General features: G+C 44.3%; 1 protein-coding gene across 10 annotated transcripts in view; it reads left to right on the top strand.

The window, feature by feature from the left end:
• The first annotated feature begins 241 nt into the window (after window positions 1–241).
• The window catches only part of ZKSCAN7 (zinc finger with KRAB and SCAN domains 7), a 31,047-nt gene continuing 5,645 nt past the window's right edge, over window positions 242–25,643 (top strand). The window contains exons 1-7 of one of the 10 annotated variants that reach the window (XR_011426936.1): window positions 426–911; window positions 2,450–2,991; window positions 6,588–6,753; window positions 8,435–8,526; window positions 8,832–8,958; window positions 23,510–23,607; window positions 24,563–24,686. Coding sequence is in view for 8 of the 10 variants with exons in the window: in XM_070237869.1 (XP_070093970.1) it covers window positions 2,569–2,991; window positions 6,588–6,753; window positions 8,435–8,526; window positions 8,832–8,958; window positions 10,870–12,323 (2,262 nt within the window). In the remaining 2 variants the exon portion in view is untranslated. Of the gene's footprint in view, window positions 1,235–2,449; window positions 2,992–5,327; window positions 5,526–6,587; window positions 7,138–8,434; window positions 8,527–8,831; window positions 8,959–10,869; window positions 13,111–23,509; window positions 23,608–24,562; window positions 24,687–25,643 lie in introns of those variants that run through there. The other 9 variants (XR_011426937.1, XM_070237869.1, XM_023620604.2 and 6 more) reach the window with 9 other exon arrangements.

Raw genomic sequence — 25,643 nt, 5'->3', positions numbered from 1 at the left:
TGCTTAACAGGACATGTCAAGGCTCACAACTTACCTCACTTAATCCTCCCAATTCTGAGGCGTAAGCAGGCATGGACTTCTTCCATTTCACAGATAAAGAAACTTAAGACTCAGAATGGGTGAAAAATGCTCTGGGCATCACATACAGCGTAATAATAACTGACTGAATGCTCGGGCTATGCCAGGCCTTTTGTTACGTAGTGTCTGTATCTTATGCCTTTCAGTGCTCATAGTCCTGTGAGGCACGCCTAGGCGCGACGTTTTTCTGAAGAAAAAACAGTTTCAGAGGTGGGGTATCTTTCCCAAGGTCACCTGGAGGGGAAGGGGCAGAGCTGGGGCGCGTCAGTAGCCTGGACTTTGAATGGTCTGAGAGGCGCATGTGTGCAGGCTGAGGCCTCAGGTGAGGCCCCGCCCCCACTCCCGTCGCAGGTGGCCCGGCCCGGTCCAGGGGACCGCAGAAGCGGCGCCCAGGGTCCCGCCAGCTTTCTTGGATTTGGGGGCGCGCGCGCCCACCTTCGCGACAGAGACTTCCGGGATCCTGGAGGGGCCGGAAGTCGGGCTTCTGTCGCTTCCGGCTCGGCCATTGTTGTCGCTTCTGCCGGCCGCGGAGGTGTACCGCGCCAAAGGGTCGCCGCCGCGGCGCCCCGGTGCCCCGTGGAGGCGACTAGGGGCGGGAAGGGAGGCGCTGCCGGGGCTGGGGTCGCTAGGCTGGAGCCGCAGCCGCCCGCAGCCCAGGTCGGCGACGCCAGGCGAGCCCACGCTTCGCCCCCGCGGCCGGCGGCGCGGTCCCTCTGTCGCACAGAAGCCGCGAAATATAGAGCCGCCTCTTTGTCCCAACCCCCTGGCCAGCCGTGCCTGGCACGGAGCCGGGCACCTGCGGGTACAGCGATGAACAGGGCAGACGTAGCCAGGTGAGCGGCGCCGCAGAAGCCTGGTTTAACGCGAACCGTAGATAGATGCTGTCCCAGCCTTGCGTGCCGGCGGAGACAATGCGGAGCGTCAGAAGTGGGTCAGACAGTTTCGGAGTTTCAAACGTGACGCGTGACTTGGAGACGCCAGAATCTAGATGAGATAAGCTGCTGAGCGTTCGGAACAGAAAAGGAAGTAGTAAAATGACCAGAACTTTTCTACATGGGTGGGATCTTAGAGCCGATTATTTTTAAGTACATCTTTGTGTTTTTAAAAAAGTTGAAGCCTGGAGACAAGTAGCTTACCCAGGGTACCGAGATGCATGGTGAGTTGGCACCGTAACGTAGATGCCCCAGTTACTAGTAAGATGCTGATTTTCAAACAGTTTTACAATACATAAACTGGATAAAAGTTTTCCCCCCACTTCAGTATCAGGTAAATGAATCACATTCGTTTGTTTACCATATATGTGCTTCTGCGTGCTGTGTACACACACATATGTACAAAAATGACTGGGAACCAGGCCCTGCCCTTTGAGTCCTCTGAGAAAGTCGGGGAGACAGCCGTGTAAACCACGAACACAGTGTGACAAGTGATCTAGCAGAGGTTTGAATGAAAAAGGTACTGTGGGCTCACTGAGGCAATAACCACGCTTAAGCCTGGAGAGACCAGGAAGACTTTCTAGGGGTGGTGGGTTGAGTAGAAAAAGATCTGGCATTTTCTGACTCCATCGGGTTCCTTTCCTTGGGTGGCAGTCCAGTAGTTTGGAGGGTGTGAGTGTTGAGTTGTACATAAACTAGTTAAAATACAGTGTTATAGTGAGAGATGCAGAGAGGGAGAGTACCAGCTCTCTTCCAGCATGGGGGAATCAGGAAAGCCTTCAAGAGGAAATGGCATTTGTTCTGGGTCTTGACCGATGAGTAGTAGGAGTTTGTCCAAAGTTGAAAGGAACAAAAAAATCCAAACAAGGAAAGAGTACATGTGGATTTTAGCTGTATCTCCGAAGCTTTAGTCCCAAACTTACTTTCTTGTGCATCTCTATCATAATAGAGAGGAGTGGAAGAGTTTTGAGCATGCACTTCCAACATACGTTTATATGTAAATTAAAGATATGTACTATTTTACAAACTTCAAAGCACATTATAAAACATACACTAAATAGGAGTTACAAAACAACTTAGCGTTTTCTTAGCAACCTTTGGGTTGTCTTGCATATCCCACATTTGGAGATCATTGCTGTCTTTCTAGCCTGGGTACCTGGGGAGAGTGATAGGGGGTGTGGCTAGAACAGAGGCCTGAGGACAGATTGTGAAGGGCTATGAAGGCTAGGCATAGACATTCAGGTTTTATCCTGTAGGTGATGGGAGCCACTGAAAGTTTAAGAAGGGAAGTCACTTGGAGAAATGCTTAGAGAGAGTGCCCTGGTTGTGCTCTTTTTTTCAGGAGCTTTGCTTTTTAACTCTCAAGGTGGGGGGAGTCTGTCATCAGCCTGGGGCTGAACACTCTGGAAACTTTGATTTCTCTCTTGATATTTCTGTAGGTGATACTGCCATCCTCCCACACCCCCAACTCTGAAAAAGAGTTCCTGAAATCTGAATTACAGACCATCATTTTAATTGTACAAACTGCAGCTGAAACAAGCTTCTCTTTGGGGTCACAATGGCCACCCAAGGCAGGGGAACTTTGGGCCTCATCCCCAGGAGTGCTGTTCTCCAGAAGCAGGAGGGGCGCCTGACTGTGAAGCAGGAGCCAGGAAGCCAGACCTGGAGGCAGGGCTGCAGTCTCCAAAAGAACCACCCTCCTGTCTGTGAAATTTTCCGGCTGCACTTCAGGCAGTTATGTTACCACGAGATGTCTGGGCCACAGGAGGCTCTGAGCCGCCTCCGGGAGCTCTGCCGCTGGTGGCTGATGCCGGAGGTGCACACCAAGGAACAGATCCTGGAGCTGCTGGTGCTGGAGCAGTTTCTAAGCATCCTGCCAGGGGAGCTCCGGACCTGGGTGCAGCTGCATCACCCCGAAAGTGGTGAGGAGGCTGTGGCTGTGGTGGAGGATTTCCAGAGACACCTCAGTGGACCAGGAGAGGTGAGCAGTTGAGGCTAGAATGGCATCTGGAACCATTCTCTAGTGCTTGGGTTAGCCTGGGAATAGGCATTGTCCATTCCCTAGGCTGTAGGCTAGTTTGCCCTTAGGATTCTTGAGGCAGTTCCTTGGATAGAGGGGAAATAGTTTTATCCTCCAAGCCATAAACAAAAATGCAAATACCAGCCAAGCTCTCTGAATCATTTTGTGAAATACTGTCTTATGAGCCTAGCTTCAGCCTGGAGATTTACATAGCACTCCAGGCAAGCAGAGGATCTGCACGCTGGTTAGAATGGGGGAGTGTTGGGAGGAGTGGTAGACTTTTGGGTATGCTGATAATATGGGCCTTCATTGGAGACATTCTCATTACTCACTTCCTCGGACTTCTCAGAGTCAATTCTCTTCCTGCCTTTTAGGTTCCTTGAGAGGTGACTGTTCTGGCTCTCATAATCATTTCTTCCCTTTCTAGCTTTCCAAACCCAACTGAAGCCTTTTTACCTCTTTAATTCTGATTTAGATTTTCCCTATTTCCTGGGGTTCTGTCAAATTTAAAGCTAAGATAATGCAAATTAGAGAAAAAAATTGGAGAATCAGCAGTGTGATAACAGTGGGAAATCTGGCTTCTAGGACCACAGGGCTGATTAGTTTGGTGACTGTGTATTAGCCAGAGAAGAAAAACCAGGAGGAAATTGTATATATTATATATTTATATTATTGCTAGAAAATGACTTAGGTGATTGTGGGAGCTGGCAAGGCAAGTCTGAACTCTGTAGGGCAGGTTGTCAGGAAGGGCAGGCTGGAACTCTCACACAGGCTGAAGCTACTGTCGTAGGCAGAGTTGCTGTTTAATGGTACTTTCAGCTGTGATTTTAAGGCCTTGCAACTGATTGAATCAGGCCTATCCAGATTATCTGGGATAATCTCCTTTGCTGAAAGTAAACTGATTATGGATTTTAATCACATCTACAAAGTACTTTCACAGCAGCACCTAGATTAGTGCTAAATTGACACATCAAAAGACCATCACACTATGGATAAGTCAGTTCTTCCTGGTGAGTTTCAAATTGCTCCCTTGTGACTGAGCAGAGTGGGTTAGGGTCCCCTCTACTTTTACTCCTTTGTGCTTTACCAGGGAAAGCCAGTATATGAAATTTCTCAAGTACCCAGCATATCATTTTATTCAGTGCTTTTAAAAAAATGTTTACATATCTATGCCTAGGGAATCAATTCCAGTTGATTGGAGTCCTAAGGCTAGACTTTTTTCCAGGAGTACTAGCCAGTGCCCACTTGGCATCATTAAACCCATTGCCAACCATTATTTCCTTGTATAACACACAGTAATAAACACACAGGAATATATCAACCAACATCAGGGTCTAGAGAGCAACTAGGCCCAAGCAGCTAAAGAAGTGTTTACAGTGCCATTTAGTGAGGGGGGTGGAAGGAGGATTTCCCGCCTTCTTTTGCTTAAGCAGAAGAGAATGCTCCCTCCATTAAAACTCAGTCTTTTATCCAGGGAGCCTCAGAAAAGGGTGGCTGAGTCACAAACCCACGAGAGTGACTGATAGTTAACAGTCAGGGCAGCTGAACAGTCACAGCTCCAGCCTAGGAGTGGGGTCTTTGGACTCCATTTCTGACTCTGCCACTATTATCAGCTTAAGTTTTTTGACATGAATACATGAGAACAGGACTGTCTCTCCTAGCACAGACTCAGAAAATGTGTTTATGGCTAAATGAATAAACAAGCTTTTACATGGCAGTTTGCCAGGAGGAGATTAAGGACTGTCAGGACAGATCGGAGTCATCCTGCTCAGCAGGAGTGAGCATGTGCATGGGTGCACATTGGGGCTGGGGAGGGTTGTAGGGTAATCCCTGCTGGGCTGCAGAATTGTGCAACTTACAAAGTGTGTTCATATCCTGTATCTTATTTCAGCTCCTAGCAGGCTTACAAAATACACAATTAGTAATCATTACTTCCATTTGACAAATGATGTGAGCACAGAACGGTTAATTGAGTCATCTAAGGTAACAGGGCAAGTAAGTGTTCCCTTTGTCCATGAGCTTTAGCCAAAGTGGTTGTTGCCAACTACCATTAAGTGTGGGAACCAGGATTTTCCATCTCCCTAGGTTCTAAGCCACTAGCTTCTCCCTAGTGTCTTGCTGCGGAATGCCACCTTAAAATGAAAATTGAAATGGGGTTTTTATGCCTGCAAGGAAAGGAAACTATGAGTCCTAGATAATGAACAGGAACTGTATCAGGATGTAATTGTTGGTAAATTACAAAGTTGTGACATCACAGTGCAGTTAAGTTCTGTCTTCTGACAGTACCCACAGCTGCTGTATTTAAGAGCTGTAATTCCAGTGGAGTTACAAGAACCATCCAGTGGAAAGCCTGGGAACCACAGACCCCAGGGAGCCTCCTCGTTCTACCACTGTGCTGGAGAGATATACACAGACTGAACAGGGCAAATCCAGCATGGTTTATTAAAGGAGAAGTTATTTTTACCTTATGCTGTACTATGTATATGCCAGAGTAGGTGAGCTTATAAATGTGATTTATTTAGATAATGTTTTAGGTTATCTGCTCCAAGTGCTGATAAAAATAGTAACCATGAGATTGTGAGAAGCTGGTTTAATGACAACAAGCAAGGGTTAGAAATAAAACGTCTTTGCTCTGAGATATTCTCAAGTTCTCTAAAGAGTGGTGTTATATGATCTTATTTGATTTTTTAATATAAATTTTGGGGAGAGATAGTACATATTGAAAACTGAGTTGCAGGTAACCCTAAAAACTCAGAAAAATATCAAGAGGAAGTAGGTCAGCCAATATTAATTGAACACCAGCGTTGGGCGAAGCATTGTTCTAGGAGCTGGTGATCAAGGTAGAGTTCTTACTCTCAAGCTTATATTTCATTGGGGAAGAAATAGACAATAAAGGTATAAATAAGATAAAGATTAATACATGCTATCGAAAGTATAGTCAGGTAATTTGAGAGAGAGTGACTGTCCTTGCTTCATCAGTGTGCCCAGGGATGGCTTATCTGAAGAGGAGACACTTTTGCTGAGAGAAATTGGAAAAGCTCTCTTGAGGTTTGTCAGCCACTGTTCTGGGCTGTTGCTTCAGCTGTCAGCCTCCGTAGTGTTATTTGTGCACATACAGGTACACACACCCATAGTTTTTTGTTTCTTTGGTACTTCTGATTGGGCTCTTTTGTAGGCTAAGGCCCTAGGGAGTATACTGAATTGCTGTCCTGGCTCCTTTTTCTAGATGGTTCTTCATAAACCAATTTCTGTCTGAAGAACTGACACAGTGTGGAAGTGGTTATGTAATTTAGTCTTCAAGCTCCTACCAAGAGGGACAGCAGGGGAATGACAAGTAGCATTGCAAGCTGTAGATCTGCTTTGACAGTTTTTCCCCCTGTAGGCTGTACTGGTGGGTGTGGAAGGACACTCTGGCTCTTCTTTTCCCTGGCTTTCTTTCTGGGGGCTGTTTCTTAGAGGTTTTGGGTACTCTTTTGAACCCAATTGTATTTTCTTGTCTCTAGGTTTCAGCGGTTTGGGGTACTCTTTTGAACCCAATTGTATTTTCTTGTCTCTAGGTTTCAGCTCCAGAACAGGAACAGGAAATGCATTTGGAGGAGGCAACAGTCCTGGGTGCAACAGAGGACTCTCCTACCTCATCCCTCAGTGAGGGTTCAGCCCCTGGAGCCCACCTGGAGCCTCCTCATGACCCAGGGGCCTGCCATCCCACCAGTGGACGCTCTGGTACTCACCTCTCCAGCTCTGGCCTCAAGTCATGCCTCCCTTCTCTCTTCCAGAGTCTCCTTTCTTTCATCTCCCACCCTATTGGAGTCCTTCATTGCACTGCCCTCTCTCTTTCTTCCCTAGTGACTTTGTGTGTTTGTTTTGCTTATTCTCTAATCGTTCATCTATTTAGCAAGTTTTTGTCAAGCACATGTCATGGGAAAGGCACTGTTGAGGACCAGAGAGAGATAGTACACTGTCACAGCTTTCAAAGAGCTTGTTATGTGGTTGGCAGAGAGTCAATCATATGCGCAAGAAGAGGCAACTTGATGAGATACATATGAGTGATATCTGTTCCCAAGCATTTGACACCATCACAAATGCGCAATATGGACATTATAAAGGGTGAGCAAGATCATTGTGGGCTGGAGTAGGTAGGGGTTGCTTCATGAAGCAGGTAGCAGTGGGATTGGACAGTGAAAAATGGGGGAGAAATTTGAAGGGAGAGAAAACTGGTAGGCCCCGGGGCAGAGGATATAAGTGAAGACTCATAAGTGGGAGTTCCTCGGACCCTGTTGAGGGGTCAGGGAAGACTGTATTTGGGAGCCTGGGGTCTGTTTGTAAGGGCCTTAGGGTGGAGACCAGGAAGATTTTGGGAGACAGATGATGATATGTGAGAAAGAGTATTTCAGGAGGATTACTCTGGCACATGCGAGCACTGTGGATTGAATGGGGAGACCGGTGGCTGGGAGCCTCAGTAGGAGGCCAGTGTGGGAGAACAGATGTGAGGCAATTATTGCCTGAGTCGGGTCAGTGGAATGGAAAGCAACAGATGTGACAGACATTGTGAAGGAAGAATCCATGGGACAATGGGGAGGAGAGGGAATTAGAGGGTTTTGGTCAATGTCTGAAGTCATTGAAGGAACTTGAGAAGTCAGGAAGGGAAGATGGCGAGAACATACCTTTTACACACTGAATTTAAGGTGTTGTGGGATCCCAAGTGAAATGTCCAATAGGCAACTGGAAGCTTGTGATAGCAATCTAGGAGAGAACTGAGAACTTAAGAGCAGTGTTAAAGCAATCAGAGTTGGTGAGATCTCTGACAGAGAGAAGGGAAACTCTGAGGCCTGAGTGCCTGGAGTGTCCGCAATGAGAGGGCAGGAGAAGGAAGAGAAACCAGGGAATGAGGGGCCAGAGTGTGAAGGGGAAATCAGGCTAGGCTGGTGCTAGGGGAGCCATGAGAGAGAAAGTAGTCAGAAGTATAGCTTCTAGTTTTAGTATATGTGCTGCCAAAGTGGGAGGAGGGGGGAGATTTGTAACGATGTATAGTGATGGATGTTAACTAGACTTTTTGTGGTGATCATTTCACAATATATACAAGTATCGAATCATTGTGTTGGTCACCTAAAACTAATATAGTCTTGTATGTCAATTATACCTCAATAAAAAAAAAGGGATGGCTTCCTTCAGAGAGGTTGAAGAGAGTGAGGGCTGGGGGGGCCAGTCCTCAGTATGACCTGGGTCCTTCTACCATACCCCCAGGAAAATTCACAGCACACGTAGGATAAAGCCTTTCTGGAAAGGGCATGAGACTCTGTGTGTGGAGTTGCCTGGGCTCTCTTGAGTCCACTGGGTGGGATACAGACCTTGGTGGAGCCAAGGGCATGGCTTGTCCCACTCATAGCTTTCTTTCCTCCCTCAGCTCAACAGGCTTCCCCGGTGCCTGCCCTTCCCCAAGCAGGGAACTTAGGAGACCAAGCAGCAGCAAGTGTGCTTCAGATGGTCGGGCCCCAGGTGAGCTTAGTCCTTTCCGTCTTTCCTGAGTTCCCCGGTCTGTGACCCTGGATAGCCAGAGCTCAGCTTCGGGGCTCTGGGCCATTCTGAGATGTTCCTGTGGCTTCCCTGCCTAATTGCTTCCCCTGGAGCTGGTCCCGCCTGCTGAGTTCATGGACTCTGTCTTGCCCTGGTCTTGTCCTTTTAGATGCGTCATCCCAGCCTCTGTCCCTCTGCCCCCACTTTCCCCACCAGGACCCTCACCCGGTGCTCTCAGTAGCCTTCAGGCTGGGAATATCCTGAGCGATAGAAGCTTGTCGTTCCAGGGGTCTGCAGCGTACGAGTTCCTGTGCGTGGACTATACTCAGAAGAAGTGGAGAGGTCCAGCAGTCAGTCAGAGAGCCCTGTACCAGAAGGTCATGCCGGAAAATCACTGCAGCGCGGCCTCCCTGGGTAATGCTTCTGCTCCCCGGTAACTTAGAGTCTGCAGTCTTTGCATTTTCTTTGCTGTATTCTTTTTCTTTGTTAACTTTTATTGTGAAAAATGGCAAACAGACAAAGTAGAGAGAACAGTATCCTGAATCTTTCTGCACCATCACCCAGCTTTAACAGTTATCAGCATTCTCTTTCTTCATTATTAATTGACCCAGGGTGGTTTAGTTAGTTTGTAGTTGTAAGGAATAGAGAGCTACTCAAGTTATTGTAATTATGAGCTGTGTTACTTATAATAAGGCTAAAGAAATGGAAACCCTGAACAAATGGAACCCTGACCGCCTGGCCCAGAAACAGGGCCTTGTGGAGACTGAGCCTTGACCCAGGGCAGCTCAGCAGCCTCAGCAGCAACAGCTGATGACATTTAGGCTAGTGTTGCACCGGGAATGTGACGCAGCTGCTCCCTGCATATCTGTCTTCTTCTCCCACTGCTCCCCATTCTCTTCACTCTGAATCTTTTGCCCCTCACAGCTCCTTCTTAATGACATTCTCTGTTCCCTAATCCTTTCTGCTTGCTGTGGCTCCCAATGGTTTGGCTTCTCTTCATACATCATTTCAGCTTGAGCTCCTACTTGTAAAATTCCTTCATTTTGCCCTACTTCCAGTTCAGAAGTTACTTCAAGAGGGGCTCCAGGGTGGTTCAGCCATTAAATCTCATCTCTGTTTGGGCAGAACTTTGGCCCAGGCCACAGCAGAGGCTGATGACTAATCTACAGGAAAGCTACAGTTCGGTCTAGTGCTTGGCCCTGTCCAGTCACCTGTCATCCATCATGGGATGAGCTGGGTTGCTTGGCATAAAGTGTGGTTGCTTCAGCTTCCCCTTCAGGAAAGACGAGCAGGGCAGCTTCCTGGAAGGGGCTTGTTGTCAGGGCAGTTTCTGTGATTGACAGGTCCAGGACAGTAGCGTATTCTGGAGAGGGTGGGCTTAGGAGTCAGGGAACCACACATCCACAACTTGAACGTACTAAAGTAGTAGCATGATGTTTGTAGCCCTGATTAAGATGTGATTGAAAGCAACCAACATTTTGTGTTTAGCTATGACCATGATTGCTCTATCTTTTCCAAGCTTTTATATTCAAAAATTCCAGAATTCAAAAGTAGATATTTAACTGTTAGTTTCCTTATGATTCCAGATTATCAAGATACTAAATTTTGATTTATGTTTGATATATATTTTGATTTATATTTCAAATTATTGATGGCTTTCTTAATTCTTGTAGGAATACTGTACTGGCTCCTATCAGTCCAGTGTCCCGGGGACTAAGGGATCCCCAGTTGTAGAGGTCTGCTCTCCCTTTCAATACTTTTCCCCCATGTTTCTTGACCGACCCCTGGCATCTCCAAATCTTGTCACTGACCTGTCATATCAGAATCATTCCTTTTTGTATATGTTTTCCTAATCATGTGTGCTCATGCTATTTCTCATATTTGGTTTGAGGTATTTGCCACCACACTTTCAACATCTTTGCTGAGAATTGTGGAACCATACAATGTCTTGGTTGGAAAGGACCTTAGAGTTCATCATTTTACTGAGGAGGCTTAGCTTCTAAGAGACTTCTGGAAGATCACATCATGCTTTACAATCTCATCTCTTGCCTTTCAATTGCCCTGCTCACTTGGATGTGTTAGTTTAACATCTGTCTGTCCTGAGAGCTCTTCCTCCAACCTCCTCCAGTGACCATCTTCCCGCTTTTCGTCTTTCTCTCCATGAAGAAAAATATGAGCTATTTCCCGTTTTCTCTCCTTTCTCAATGTGTCACCTCATTCTTTACCTGTAAATGGAGTTTTTTCAGGTACATGGAATACTGATGATTCTATTTCCTCAATAGGACAAGAAATGAGTAAAAATTATTCTTTTCTTTATTCTGGCAGCAGGTGAGAATAGGATGGAAAGTTCCGAGTTACCTGCAAAGCATGAAATTTCTAAAGGTTCTGATTCATCAAATAGGATATCAGGAGGACTCTATGTGGTGGTTCCTGGAGGACCAGAAGCTGGAGATGCCTGTGAAGATGCTTTAGAGAAGCTGGAAGGGCAACCCTCAGATGAGGAAGGGAGCCAACTCAAAAGTGATTTCTTGGAAATAACACATGAGAATAAAACTAAATCTACCAAAGATGGATGTGATACATATAAGGAACTTGGGGCACATCCAAATCTGTCCTCCAGTCCTGCAGAACTTCAAGGAATTCTGAAAGGACAGAAATTCTATCGATGTGATGAATGTGGCAAAACTTTCAATCGGAGTTCACACCTCATTGGGCATCAGAGAATCCACACTGGAGAGAAACCCTATGAGTGTAACGAGTGTGGAAAGACATTCAGGCAGACCTCTCAGCTCATAGTTCATCTCAGAACCCACACGGGGGAAAAGCCCTATGAGTGCAGCGTGTGTGGAAAGACCTATCGACACAGCTCCCATCTCATTCAACACCAGAGACTCCATAATGGGGAGAAACCTTATAAATGTAATGAATGTGCGAAAGCCTTCACTCAGAGTTCCCAACTCATTGACCACCAGAGAACCCATACTGGAGAGAAACCATATGAATGCAATGAGTGTGGGGAGGCCTTCATTCGGAGTAAAAGTCTTGTCCGACATCAGGTACTTCACAGTGGTGAGAAACCCTACAAGTGTAATGAGTGTGGGAAAGCTTTCTGTTCTAATAGAAATCTCATTGACCATCAGAGAATCCACAGTGGGGAGAAGCCTTATGAGTGTAATCAATGTGGCAAGGCCTTCAGTCGGAGTAAATGTCTTATTCGACATCAGAGCCTCCACACTGGGGAAAAACCATACAAATGTAGCGACTGTGGGAAAGCTTTCAATCAGAACTCTCAACTTGTTGACCATGAGCGAATTCATACTGGAGAAAAACCTTTTGAATGTAATGAGTGTGGGAAAGCATTCAGTCTGAGTAAGTGTCTTATTCGACATCAGAGACTTCACACAGGTGAAAAGCCCTATAAATGCAATGAATGTGGAAAATCCTTCAATCAAAACTCACACCTCATTATACACCAGAGAATTCACACTGGTGAGAAACCTTATGAATGTACTGAGTGTGGGAAGGTCTTCAGTTATAGCTCTAGCCTTATGGTACATCAAAGAACCCATACTGGGGAGAAACCATATAAATGCAGTGATTGTGGGAAAGCCTTTAGTGACAGCTCGCAACTCATTGTGCACCAGAGAGTTCACACTGGAGAGAAACCCTATGAATGTATTGAGTGTGGGAAAGCCTTCAGTCAGCGTTCCACTTTCAATCACCACCAGCGAACTCACACTGGAGAGAAGCAGGCAGGTGGGGCTCAGTCAGTTTCTTAAGGCATAAATCTCCAAGACAGCAAGGAACTTTGAGTTAAGCTTTCTTTATAAGAAGGCTACTCACCCTGGTGTCCTCTTAGAACCACTAATTGAAGTGGGCATTTCCCAAATGCTTTCTGCTGGGTCATAAAGATAGGAGAGTGGCAGTAACAGTGCACTCCTTCCTCAGTAATGGGGAAGTGAGGACTACACATTTCATGTACTTGTAGGTTTCCTTCTTTCTTTTTTTTAACTGTTTAAAAATCTATTTCATGTCTTAGTTATATATCACATAATCAGACTGTGTGCTTCTCAAGAACAGAGATTGTATCTTACTTTTCCTGTTTCAGGTAATCCATTTTACCATTTACATCAAGCCATTCTCCAAGACTGTTATTCTTTCCTTTCTGTTGGCTGTTCCCCTCCTTATCTACTTTTGAAACCTCTCTAATCTAGACCCTCATCACTTGTGTTCCTACCTAGAAAACCTTTTCTTCTTCACATTTGCTAATCTGTGTCCCTCAGAACCTTTGAGATCCAGTTCATCTCTCAAAGACTTTCTTCTTCAAATGCTTCTTCATTCCTTTTAAACTGCTATTTCTTTGACCTCAGTGCTTCAAATTAGCTGGTGCTACAATGTGCAATTGTTGTTAAATTGCCTTGCAAGTTATTCTCAACTTAATGCATATGTATATATGTTCATACCAACTTACTTAGGCTCTTTGATGTTGAATATGGTGTCTGTTTCTTTTGGCATATAGATAATTTTTGTATACTAGTTGTTTAATAAATAATTTTTTAAAACTCAGCTCTCCAACTGAACCATTCTTAAATTGGGCAAGATCTCCCCCCCACCCCCCCACTAAACTAGAAGCTTCTAAAGGTGGAAGTGGCATCTCATCATAGGATATCAGATATAAAGACCTCATTGGTGTCTTCTACATGTACTCTTGGAAGTCTCACTACTGTTACTTCATTGTTGGTTTCTGATAAATATTCTATTGTGTTTAGGAAGTTTCCTTCTATAGTTATTTTTAGAAGACAACATAGTATAGTAGTTAAGAGCACAATTTTGTGTCTAGCACTCTAGGTTCAGATCCTCACTCCACCACTTTCTTAGGTGTATGATCTTGGGCAAGTCACTTAGCTTCCTTGTGTCTCAGTTCTTCCCTCTATAAAATGGAGCTACCTCATAGGGCTGTGTGGATAAAATTAGTTAATTGTAAGGTACTTAAAACAGTGCTTGGCACATAGTACACATTATAGCAATTATTATACTTCAAGTTTTTTTAGGATGGTTGCTAAGTTCTGTCAACTTTAAAAAAAAAATTGGTGTAATTTTATGGGCCATGTCCTTTATTCTTTTTGTAATTCTTTGTGTGTGTATTTCTTTTTGTTTTTGTGAGTTTTTTGCTGAAGAAGATTAGCCCTGAGTTAACATCTGTGCTGGTCTTCCTCCACTTTACATATGGGTCACTGCCACAGTATGGCCAACAAGTGGTGTAGATCTGTGCCTGGGAACCAAACCCGGGCTGCCAAAGTGGAGCACACTGAACTTAACCACTAGGCCACAGGGCCAGCCCCTGTAATTCATTTTTTTGACAAGTTTCCAAATAATTGAAATTTCCTCGCACTCCTGGAGTAAAATCCATTTGTAGTGATTCTTTTTTTTTAAGTACAAAACTAGATTTAACTTACTAAATTTTTTGCTGGCTTTACAAAAAGTATTCAGAAAGTTTATTTTTCTTTTATTACTTTGGAAGAGTTTGCGTAATGTGGGAATCATTGTTTGAAGGCTAAAAATAACAACCTGATCCATTTTGGGGAGGAGGGACTTGGGAGGGACAAATCTTTAGCGACATTTTGATTTCTTCACGGGTTGTGGCCTTTAGGTTGTTACCGTAGTGTGAATTTTGGTAATATGTAGCTGAAAATCATCATTTTTACTGGATTGTCAAACAGTGGCATAAATTTGAACCTAGTATTCTATAACATGCTTTTACTCTCTTCTGTATATGTAGTTAGAGCTCCATTTTCATACATAATGTTTTACATTTTGTTTTCCTTTCATTTTTTCTGTCATGGTTGCTAAGTTTAATTTCTTTTGTTTCTCTTTGGAACTCCGTTTTTTCTTGAATATATATATTTTCATATGTCCTTTTACTACCTGAAGTTGCAGAGGCTTTTCATTGGCCCCACATTCGTCAATGATGAGGGCTTTCCAGTCCTGATATTTGCCCCAAAATAGGGAAAGTGAATTTCTCCTGAATCCTTTTATAGTGCATTTGGGTGCTGTTATAATTGTCTCTTTAGATGTGATGCTAGGTTAGTTGTAAAGTTACTTACTAATAGGCACTTCAGCAGAAATGAAGGAAAGGAGCAACTCAACATGTTTCTGATCTGGTTGAAAACCTTCTACCCAGAGCCTACTTTTTGTATCTAGCTTTCCTTTTGGCTCAGTCTTCATATTATGGATCCAGTGGAGCCTCCTTCCATGTTTTCTATCTATTGCAAATAGCTCAGTTATAAAAGAACTGAATGTGGAAAAACCTTCAGTCACAACTCAGACTTTATTTTACCTCAGTGGCTCCAAATTAGGAAAAGAACCTATTCTTAAGATAAGTGTGGGACAACATTCAGTTGTAGAAAACATCACCAGAGACTGCTTACAAGAAAACCCACTCATTTGTGTGTGGGAAAGCCTTGGTTATAGTTTATTTCTTGGTTGACATCAGAAAACCTACATGGGTTACAATGTGTTTGGATTCTTAGAGAGCAAGAAATCACTAATCCAGAGCTTCTATTTTGCACACATTTCTGAAACCTGAAATAAGTGTGGAAAAGCTTTCAGTTATAGCACATAGCTTCTGCTCCATCTGTGAATCCACAGTGTAGAAGGAGCGTGTCAGTAAACAGTGTGACAGAACTCCCAATTTATTTTTAAAAATTGTACAGAATTTATACCCAGGAAATGGTTCAGCTGGTCAAATATGATGGTAAAGGTGCTAAGAGCTGGACTCTTACCTTCCTACCTCTTATACATACAAAGAAAATATCCCACAGCTGTAGTCTGCATCCCCAGTGCAGTCATTCAGCTTTTAAGTCCAGTAGGAAAAGTCCAGAGATTTGGGGTGCTGACAAGTTATTGAGTACTGTTACATGGCGGGAGACATTTCTGTCAAGGCATTTGCCTCTTGGAGTGCTACAAAAGATATATTCATGAAAACCTCTAGGTGTTAGGGACAAATTGTGAATAACCACAGGCTGGCATTTGCTCTATAGGAAATTAAAACAAATTCTCTATCCCTAACATTAAGACGTGTTCTAGCCTGATGGGGCCTTGTAGAAGTCCTTGCCCCAGCTGGATAAAGGGAAGGTGTTATGAGGTCAGCTGGCTCCAAGTATCTAATGGTGCAAGTATTTGATCCAGGATAGGACATTGTAGATTTATTCCTCCCTGAACCACAACAGCCTTCCCACTAATATCTGCACAGGGCCAAGGGCCTTGTACTTTACCCAGATGGATGCCAAGTAGGATGAATGCAGATTCCCTTTTAAGGCATGTGAATGCTTTACATGAAGACACAGTAGGAGAGAAATGTACGATGTCCCAGCACCTTTTCTGACCTGTGGGTATTCCTCAAGTGAATCTTGGGTAGGAATCACCAGCTAACTGAAAACGAAATGTTTTTCCAACTTAGGTGGCCCAGTCCATAGACTTAAAAGTTTCTAGGAATGAATGTACAGGTGGCATTTTATGATGATATCTAACAGGTTTCTACCCCAAGCCTCAGTTGCATTATCTTGCATATGGATGATACATTTATAAGATATTCAGTTTCCCAAATTGATGTCATATGGATTGTGGATGGAGATGCACAGGGCCAATAGCTACCCAAGATTTGGTACAATGAGATCATTGGACAGAGTAATCATAGGACAGTCTATGTTCCTGAATAACATTCAGGAAATGAATAAGACTGAATAAGGAGTGGCAACCACAGCTGCATGTTCAGGACCGTGGGGTGCATATGTACATGCCCAGCCATCAGATTGTATATGTTAATTATATACTTTGATTCCCATTTGGGTAAGATTGAAAAATGGTATATTCCCTCACGGAGACTGTGTTGCTCCCCGGTGGAGGGGGGCCAGAACAATTGAAATTATACCATACCTGTAGCAACCCTGGTAAGTCATACATCATGTCCTGATTTTAGCAAGAGGCCGCTGGTGAAACCTCTCTAGTCAGTATTCAGGCTGCTTTGGCAATGAGCAAAAACTGATGGCACTCAAGCTCTCACTGGGGAGCCACACCGCTGATGCCCCAAGGATTTGAGATGTGTGCAGCCTGTTAGAGGGGCCATTTATGGAGAAGGTGGTCATGGCAGCTGCTACACTGCTAAACGTAAATCCACTGACAACTGTATTCTCCAGTCTAAGCTGTGCATTTACTATGGCTATCCACTGTCAACATCTGTCCTAGTGAGGAGCACTGGAACAATGAGATAGTTGTCGTTATTCTTTAGAAGACTTTCAAAAGAGAACCATTTGAAGAACTCTAGACAGTTCACCTCTTCTCGGGGGTTCCCTGAGGTTTCCGTTGTGAGTGGATGTGTGGGATGCTTGAACTGTAGGATCAGGAACAGCTGGGCAATTCCCAACAATCTGCAAGGACAAGAGAAGTTGCATATCTGGTCTGGGGCCTCTGATTTGTCCATAGAAATATGCTAGAGTAAGAGTTATGAATAGCTTGTATTGGGACAGAGGTCAAGGTGTGCTCTACCTGCCCTCCCCCAAACATGAAGCTATAATGTCCTGGCCTGTAATTGATGCCAAGGGCAAAGTCATCCCCTGACACGCCACCTGCTCTGCATCTCCAGGTTCAGGAACACTGTTTTTCCTCTACGTGGGGGATTCGTGAGTTGGTCACTAGCAGACATGTTGCTCCTTAAGGAAGTCAGATGTGTTAGTCTGCTAGGGCTGCCATAACAAAGTGCCACAGACTAGATGGCTTAAACAACAGAAACTTATTTTCTCACAGTTCTGGAGCTAAAAGTTCAAGATTAAGGTATCAGCAGGGTTAAGTTCTTCTCAAGCCTCTCTTCTTAGCTTGTAAGTGGGCATCTTCTCCTTCTATCTTCACATAGTCTTTCCTCTGTGTTAGTGTGTGCCCTAATTTCCTCTTCTTATAAAGACACCAGTCTCTGATAGTTTAGGGCTCCGGATTTGGTCTGCTTCCCAGGAGCTAGGCATGGCTGCCCTTCCCCCAGCAAGCCACCCAGGTCGTCTTCGGTACAAATTGTTTCCCCTCCACCCCACCCTGCTTCCAGCCCCCTTCTTTTCTGCCTCAAAAACTACTTTTTCTCGTCCACTCTCACCTTTGGACCCCTGGACTCAAAGCATAGGTGCGTCTTTCTCCTCGCAGATCTTTGGCACCATTCCTGGGTCTGGAAAAGAAACTGAAAAAGCCCAGGGCAGAGGTTTACATAACCCAATGCGGGGGCTTGACTGGGTGGCCCCTGGGCTCATTTTCAAGCGGGCTGGACCAGAGTTTACAGGGGTGATTGACACCCGCCCCGTCCCCAACCCTGGCGTGAAGGAAATAAAAGTTGCTCATTGTTATAAAAGCAGAAAAATAAATAAATAAATAAAGTAAAAATAAAGACACCAATCTTGTTGGATTGAGACCCACTCTAATGACCTCATTTAAAGTATTACCTCCTTAAAGGCTTTATCTCTAAATACAGCCACATTGTGAGGTCCTGGTGTTTAGACTTCAACATATGAATTTGCAGGGGACACAATTTAGCCCGGAATAACAGATATTTAAAAAAATATATCAATTTAACTCAAGGGCAAGTCTGGACTGACCTGCCAATGTGGGAAGTTGGCCTTATTCTTAGGTGAACATATTTTCCCCTAGGTCGAACACAGTGGCCACTGCCTCCTCGGTTGTATTCCAAATGGCTTCTCAATCTGTATTTTATTCCCAGTTGAAACTTAGACTTTTTAGCACTGTGGCAGGCACATACATGGTTCTCTGGTGTGAGTTCCTCAATTTTTGTTGTTTTTAACACTTTTATTGAAATATAATTCAAATACCATACAATTCATCCATATAAAATGTATATAGTCAGTGGTTTCGGTATAGTCACATATATGTGCAACCATCACCACAGTCAATTTTAGAACATTTTCATCACATCAAAAAGAGATTCCCAACCTTTTAACTATCCCTAATTTTGTTTTGTTCTTACTTTGTATTATGGAGAATTTTTCATATACACACAAAATGCAAAAAAAAAAAAAAAATTAAGCGTTGCATGTAATGTAATTAAGTTGTATCACCACCTGTGAAGCAAAGATTTACCTTGAATCTAATCAAGCCTCTATTCCTACCTTCCAATTTACAGGAAATATAGGGGGATACGATGAGAAACAATGAGACATATTCACTGATTTGAGATTTATACAGTATGAGACATTGTATAGGACAATTGGCCTAGACTCCTCAAAAAGTCAGTGAGATGAAAAAAGTTGCTCAACTGTTCTAGATTAAAAGAGACTCTTCAGAGACGCAACAACCAAATGCAGTGAGGGAATATGGAATGGATATAATATTTAATAGTAGGTCCATCTGATGATAATATAGGATTATTATTATTTTTTTAAATGAATCAAGCTGTCCGCTTTATTTTTTTCCTTCTTCTCTCCAAAGCAACCCCCCCCCCCCCCAATACATAGTTGTATATTCTAGTTGTAGGTCTTTCTGGCTCTGCTATGTGGGACGCTGCCTCAGCATGGCTTGATCAGCAGTGCTAAGTCCGTGCCTAGGATCCAAACCAGTGAAACCCCAGGCCGCCGAAGCAGAGTGCGCAAACCCAACCACTTGGCCACAGGGTCAGCCCCTAGGATTATTTTTAAATTTCGTAAGTGTGACAGTTGTATTTTGGTTATGTAGAAGAATGTCCTTATTCTCAGGAGATGCATCCTGCAATGTTTAGGGTTGAAGAGTATTTTCAAATGTCTCAACAATAACAACAAACGAAATGTGTGTGTGTGTGAGGAAAGTAAAAGCTAATGTGGCAAAATGTTAACAATTGTTGAATCTAGCTAGACGGTATATGTGTGTTCGAAAGTTTCCAAATAAAGTTTGAAAAAGGTAAAAGGGGATTATGGATGTCTCATTATAACTCAACACCCTTTGGAAGAAATGCAGTCTGTAGTTTGAGGCAGTGTGGCAGTAGATAAAGGAACGTAGGATCTGTAGCCAGAAGATCCAGTCCAAATCTCAGATTGTTTACTACTAGCTGTGCCACCATAAGCAAATCATTTCACATATCCAGGTTTTAGTTTCCTTATCTAGAAAATAAGGCTAATATTATGTCACAAAATTACTCTGAGGCTTAAATTAGTTAATGCTCATGAAAGCCCTTTATAACTTGTAAAGCAATATATATTGCAGTAATAAGTCCCATTCACTTTTGTACTTTTGATGTATCTTTTGATCCTTTCTTATAGCCTGAGAGACATAGCCTTAAATAGATTTTGAGTTCCTAAAGGGAAGCGTTGTGTTACCACCTTTTTGACCAATAAACTAAGACCTAACTAACCAGATAGTGATTTCATTTACCTAATATGAGTTAGAATTTCTTTGGCTGGCAGATGTTGTGATAAAGATTAAAATTGCTGAATATCTAGGCAATTATGAACCCCCAGCATACCCTTATTCTGAACAGTGACATCATTCTGGACTGAATGAGTAGATTTTTGTTGGAAAAAAATATGCCTGTGGATAAAAGCAATGAGTTGGATGGGGGGCCTGAAATTATATTTTTAGCATGTGTCCAAGTTATGCTCTCTAAAATTTGAGAACTGGGGCTAGAATATTAATGAGTTATCATTACCTACTGGGCCCAGATATGGAGTTAGAAGTTTGAATCAGAATTAATGACCTCTCCCCAAAACAGAAGAATAGGTGAAGGGCTGGCCTAGTGACTCAGCAGTTAAGTTTGCACGTTCACTTCGGCAGCCTGGGGTTCACTGGTTTGGATCCCCGGTGCGGACATGGCACCGCTTGGCAGGCCGTGCTGTGGCAGGCATCCCACATATAAAGTAGAGGAAGATGGGCACAGATGTTAGTTCAGGGCCAGTCTTCCTCAGCAAAAAGAGGTGGATTGGCAGCAGTTGTTGGCTCAGGGCTAATCTTCCTCAAAAAAAAAAAAAAAGGGTGAAAAGCAAGACCAAGTTGATTATAACTGTCCTAATGAATGTGAATATTATTCTTGTTTCCTGCTGTAGAGGCAATACTGTTGTGCTCCTGAATTCTACTTCCACCATCAGCTAGGAGTGTGAACTTGTGTAGGTCTTATTTCTCTGAATCTGTTTTTCAGTCGCCTCTAGAAAATGTGGTAGAGTTGTTGTGCCGCCTACATGAGCTGATGGATAAGAAAGCTCCTGGTTTACTTTAAGTATTCAATACATATTTTTTGATTGATGAGCTTCAAAGCTTAATCTTCAGGCAACTTGTTTATCTACAGTAATTCTCTAGATTATCCCATCCTGCCCTATACAGTGACACCTCCTAAATTTACATCTCAATCTAGATTATCCTATCCTGCCCTATACAGTGACACCTCCTAAATTTACATCTCAATCTAGATTATCCCATCCTGCCCTATACAGTGACACCTCCTAAATTTACATCTCTAGGTGTGATTTCTTCACCAAACACCTGACTCCTATTCCAATAGCCTGTTTGACATTTCCTTCAGATGTCTAATTGGTGTCTTTAACTTAACACATCCAAAACAAAACTATTGATCCCTCTTCCCTAAACCTGTTCCTCTCTCTGTCTACTCTGTTTCCAAAAGGCAATCTTATTCTAGTTGCTCAGATCAATACACATGGAGTCATCCTTAACCAACATCCAATTCATTAACAAATCATGCTGGCCATGCCTTCAAAATATATGCAGAGCCATTTCTCATCACCTCCATCACTTCTAAGATAGTCCAAGCCACCATCATTTCTCATCTAGAATATTGCAGTAGCCTCTTAATCTCTCTACTTCTACTCTTGCCCACCTCAGGCTGTTCTCAATGGAGCAGCCAGAGCAAATTTTAAAATGTTATAGAGTGAAACTTTCGTGCAAGGTTTATATCAGAATGACTAAGGACTGAAAGCAAGAAAGTAACAGAATTTATGGAAACAGGTTTCTTGGCTCCTTTCATATACGATAGCTAATAAATCTTTGAACATGTGGCAGAAAAAAAGAAAAGACCATGTCACTCCTCAATCCCCAAACCCTCCGGTTTTATTCGGGACACATCCAAAGCCCTGTGGCCAGAAATGTGCACGCCCCCCAGTCCCCACCCCTACCCCCCGATTTAAGGCCTTTGCTTCGTGATGTTCCATGTATCAGGAACACTCTTCCCCAGAAACCCACATGCCTCAGTTACTCCATTTCTGTCTCTGCCTTCTCTGTCACCTGTAAAACAGTCCCACCACCATCTCTCTCTCTCCTTTTACTCACTGCTATGTTTTGCGTATTTATTTATCACTGTCTCCCCCGACTTGAAGGTAAGCTTCATGGGGCAGTGAGTTCATTTTCTTCATTACTGTATCTGCAGAGCCTAGAACAGTGATGCGGGCACTGGATACGTATGTTTGTATACCGTCGATGACCGTAGCCGATAATAGCTTTGAGGCTGAAAGGCACGGGATCTGTGGAGGGAAAGATGATGTTTCCGCTCGGCAGCAAGAGCTGGAGGGTATGACTTCAGGGAGCCTCAGTTCCAGGAAGGCTGTCTGGCTGCGCAGTTGATTGGTTCCTCTTCCCGCGCTAACCAAGACCTGTCCCCAGGCTCCACCCCTTCTAGGACCCTCCTCCTATTGGCTGAACTCGCCAAACCCTTTCTTTCTCCTAGCCAATGGTAGGGCAGAAACTGGGCGGGAGGCGGGGCCGCAGCGCTCTCCGAGCCGACAGACTCGCTAGAGGGCGGGAGGATTCCAGCCTCGGGGGCACAGAGATGCAGAAACCTCCGGGTGCCTAGAGGGGCCGGAGCGCTAGGATGGGAGTTAATAGGGGGTCGGTGACGTAGTTCCTTCTCTGCTTTGTTCCAAGAGGTGGGTCGGGCGCTTTCGGTGAGGGGTATGTGGCAGCCTGGGGTGGGGGTTCGGCCGGGTTCTGGGAGTGGGCGGGGGCTACAGGCCAGAGCCAGGTCTCGTTTGCGGATGCCCGCTGCGGAGACGGGGACGCGGCAGCTCAAGGGTCGTTGCGGGCCTCCCCTCCCCTATTTCGGCGCTGCCCCTTTGTCTTGGGTCTCGTCTGCCGCTCGGCGTAGCTGCTCGCCTCGACCGTGCTGAGTAGTGACAGAACTGTGTCATCCCCGCCCCTAGCCAGTGGGTCCCTGGTGATAGAGGTCGAAGTCTGGCCCAGGCTCTCAGGACTCCACGACCCCTGAGTATTTGACTCAGATCACAAGTCAGATCGCCCCTGTGTTCCAAGTGAGGAAACGGATCCAGAGAGGCGGGCAGGGTCTTGCCCAAGGTTACTCATTCATTCACTCATTCAACAAATACTTATTGAGTACCTTCCTATTAGTGTGCTAGGTCCTGGGATTACAGTTGTGTACAAGACGGAGCTATATTTTGGTAGGGAAGAAATGAAACAAGCTTGAAGGGTTAGAAGCAGGGTCTAGGAGTCTGGAGGGGGAAACAGAACAGATTTTGAGGCCTAGTAATCCTAAGGGATGGGTAATCATAAAAAAATTCTCCTGGTATCCCTTTAAAGCCTTATTTCTTCCTGTCTCTCTAAAGACGCTTGAGTCAGCAAAGTTCCCTTCTCATTCCCCTTCTGCAGTCTTTCCCTAGAAAGCTGGATTGCAGTTGGAATGCATTTTGCAGTTAGAGGAGAATATGGAGACTTTTAGATATCAACAGAACAGGTGAAAGGACGACTCTGGCGTAATGGAATGAGGATTTCCTTCAGGCACAGAAGACTTGTCTCTCACTAGCCATACGGCTTTCAGCAAGATGTTCCATCTCTGGGAGGTTCATTTCCTCATCATTAAAATGGGAATGATCATCCTTACTACTCACAGTTCTATAGGAAGCGAAGTTACCCTGGGATGGGACAGTGCCCTGAGTGTCCCCTTGGAGTTGAGCTCTCAAAGAAGTCAGTTATTTTTATCTGTTTACAGTGATTCAAGACCCTATTAGGAACTTCCTCACCAAACCCGAGGAAGAGAGGCAAAATCTGTGCTGGGCAGATCCGTTGGAGTGAGGCTGTCTGTGCTGGGTAGGTGAGACCTATACTGTGAAGTTAGTCTGGGGACAGGGATCTTGCCTGCTAGAGATTATGGGGACCAGGGCTGAAAGGGAGCATTTTTGGATGGCTGTCGAGGAGCGGAGAGGCAGCGAAGTTGGGGGGAGTGGGGGGGCTTTGGACCTGGAGAAGTAGAGTTTCGGGATGGGAGGAAGGTTGATGTAATAGAATTCAAATTTGGGTGTCAGGAGTCAGGAGACTTGGACCTGAGTCCCAGTTCTCCTCTAAGTTCCAGTTTCCCCGTCTCTACATTTTGATATGAGACTGGGAGGTCTAGGAGATTCCTTCTAGCTCTAACATTCTGAGAATCTCCTAAGTAGTTGGACTAAGTCAATCTCAGCAAATTTAGGCCCTTGGATGGCCTTGTTGAGACAGAATTGCCAAGAATGCAAATATACTGTCATGGTGTTCAGACAATATGACGAGCAAAAGGGATGGACAGTTGGAGGAGGCATGGTGGTGGTCATGTGTGGAAGATGTACTTCTTACCATCCCTACACCCAGAATAGAATTAGATACAATCCTGAACTTGTTTAACATTTCAAATCAAACAGCATTTACTGAGCCCTCTTTGTGCCAGGCACTGTGTGGGATCCACATAGGAGTATCATGGTCCCTGCTCTCTGGGGCTTACAGTTCAATGTGTACATGTGAGGAGGAGTGACACAGACATACATACAAATAATTCTAGTATAAGTCAACTCTAGTTTATATTACAGATTTGTTACAGTGCTTTTTTGAAGTATAGAAATTTTTATATGGTCAAACCTATCAGCTTTTCTTTTACGGTGTCAGCCTTTGTTTTAGGCTTAAGGCTTAGGCCTTTCTCCCTGAGATCAAGTAGTCCCCTGATATTTTCTTCTAGTTCTTTTTTTTTCCTTTCAATTTTTACATTTCACTCATCTGTCTCTCTGGAATTTATTTTCAGGTATTACCTCTTATTCCTCACTTCATTGCAGCTAATTAATAACCAAGGACCATGTGACCACTGCTCAGAGGGACCTGAAAAGGCAGGTGATGCTGGCGAATTAAAGGAATACAACCTAGCCCAGGTAAAACCTCTTTCTCTCTGGGAATAGGACTCAGACCTTTGTGAGCTCCTCGCAGCCTGAAAGGAATGGTGGTCATGAGATGAGAGCACTCACCCATCAGTCTCAGGGATTTGTGGGTCAGAGATCTGTGGGGCCTCATCCATCTCATCCATCCAGTTGTCTGAGATTGTGCTTTTGTGCACAGTTGCCTGGATACCCTAGTGTCCTGTTGGCCTTATGGCCTCATCTGTCCCTTCTCCTACTTCTCCAGCCAAGACTCCACCTTCCTAGTGCCTGGGAATTCTTCCAGGATTTCTGAGGGAATTTCCCATCCAGTCAGACAAAGAGCAAATATGTATGTTTTCTCTTGATCAGACTCTCCTCAGACTCGGTCCTCCCTGATCTCTTTACAAGTCTTGCTGCCTCCTCAGGTCCCCCAGACCCACCCTATCCTTCCTTACAGCGCATCCTTATGCATTTCTCTTTCTCCCTACCTGTCCTTCTAAACAAAATCTCTAGCTCAGCAAGCTTGTACATTTTCATGACTTCCTCTCCCCTCTGTCTTATTCTCAAATTTGCATTCCTGACATATTTTTCCTCCTCTTGTCTAAAGTGTTTTCCTACATCTCCATCTTTCTTAGTGATGGTACCATTCTTGATATTCAGACCTGATGACCCTGAATTCTTTCCTTCAGTCATTGTCTATATCCAATCTGATATATGCACACACTTTCCTGCAAATACCTGGACTTCATTGTTCTCTGTCCTGTCATTATTCTGGACCACGGTCTTGCTGTCTCATTCATTCAACAAACATTTATTGGGCGCATAGAATGTGGCAAACCCTCTAATGGTCACCCATACTGCATTCCTAAAGTTGTCTCCCAACTCATTTCCCTTCCTCCATTCTTTTTTTCACCTCTAATCTATCTGGGCTAGTCTTCCTAAAGCATTCTTTTCCTGGGTAGGATGATACAA

This window comes from Equus caballus, chromosome 16 (assembly GCF_041296265.1).
Source record: "Equus caballus isolate H_3958 breed thoroughbred chromosome 16, TB-T2T, whole genome shotgun sequence".
In the NCBI taxonomy this organism is placed as follows: Eukaryota; Metazoa; Chordata; class Mammalia; order Perissodactyla; family Equidae; genus Equus; species Equus caballus.
The sequence above is the reverse complement of the archived record's forward strand: the minus strand, read 5'-3'. Positions and strand labels throughout refer to the sequence as shown.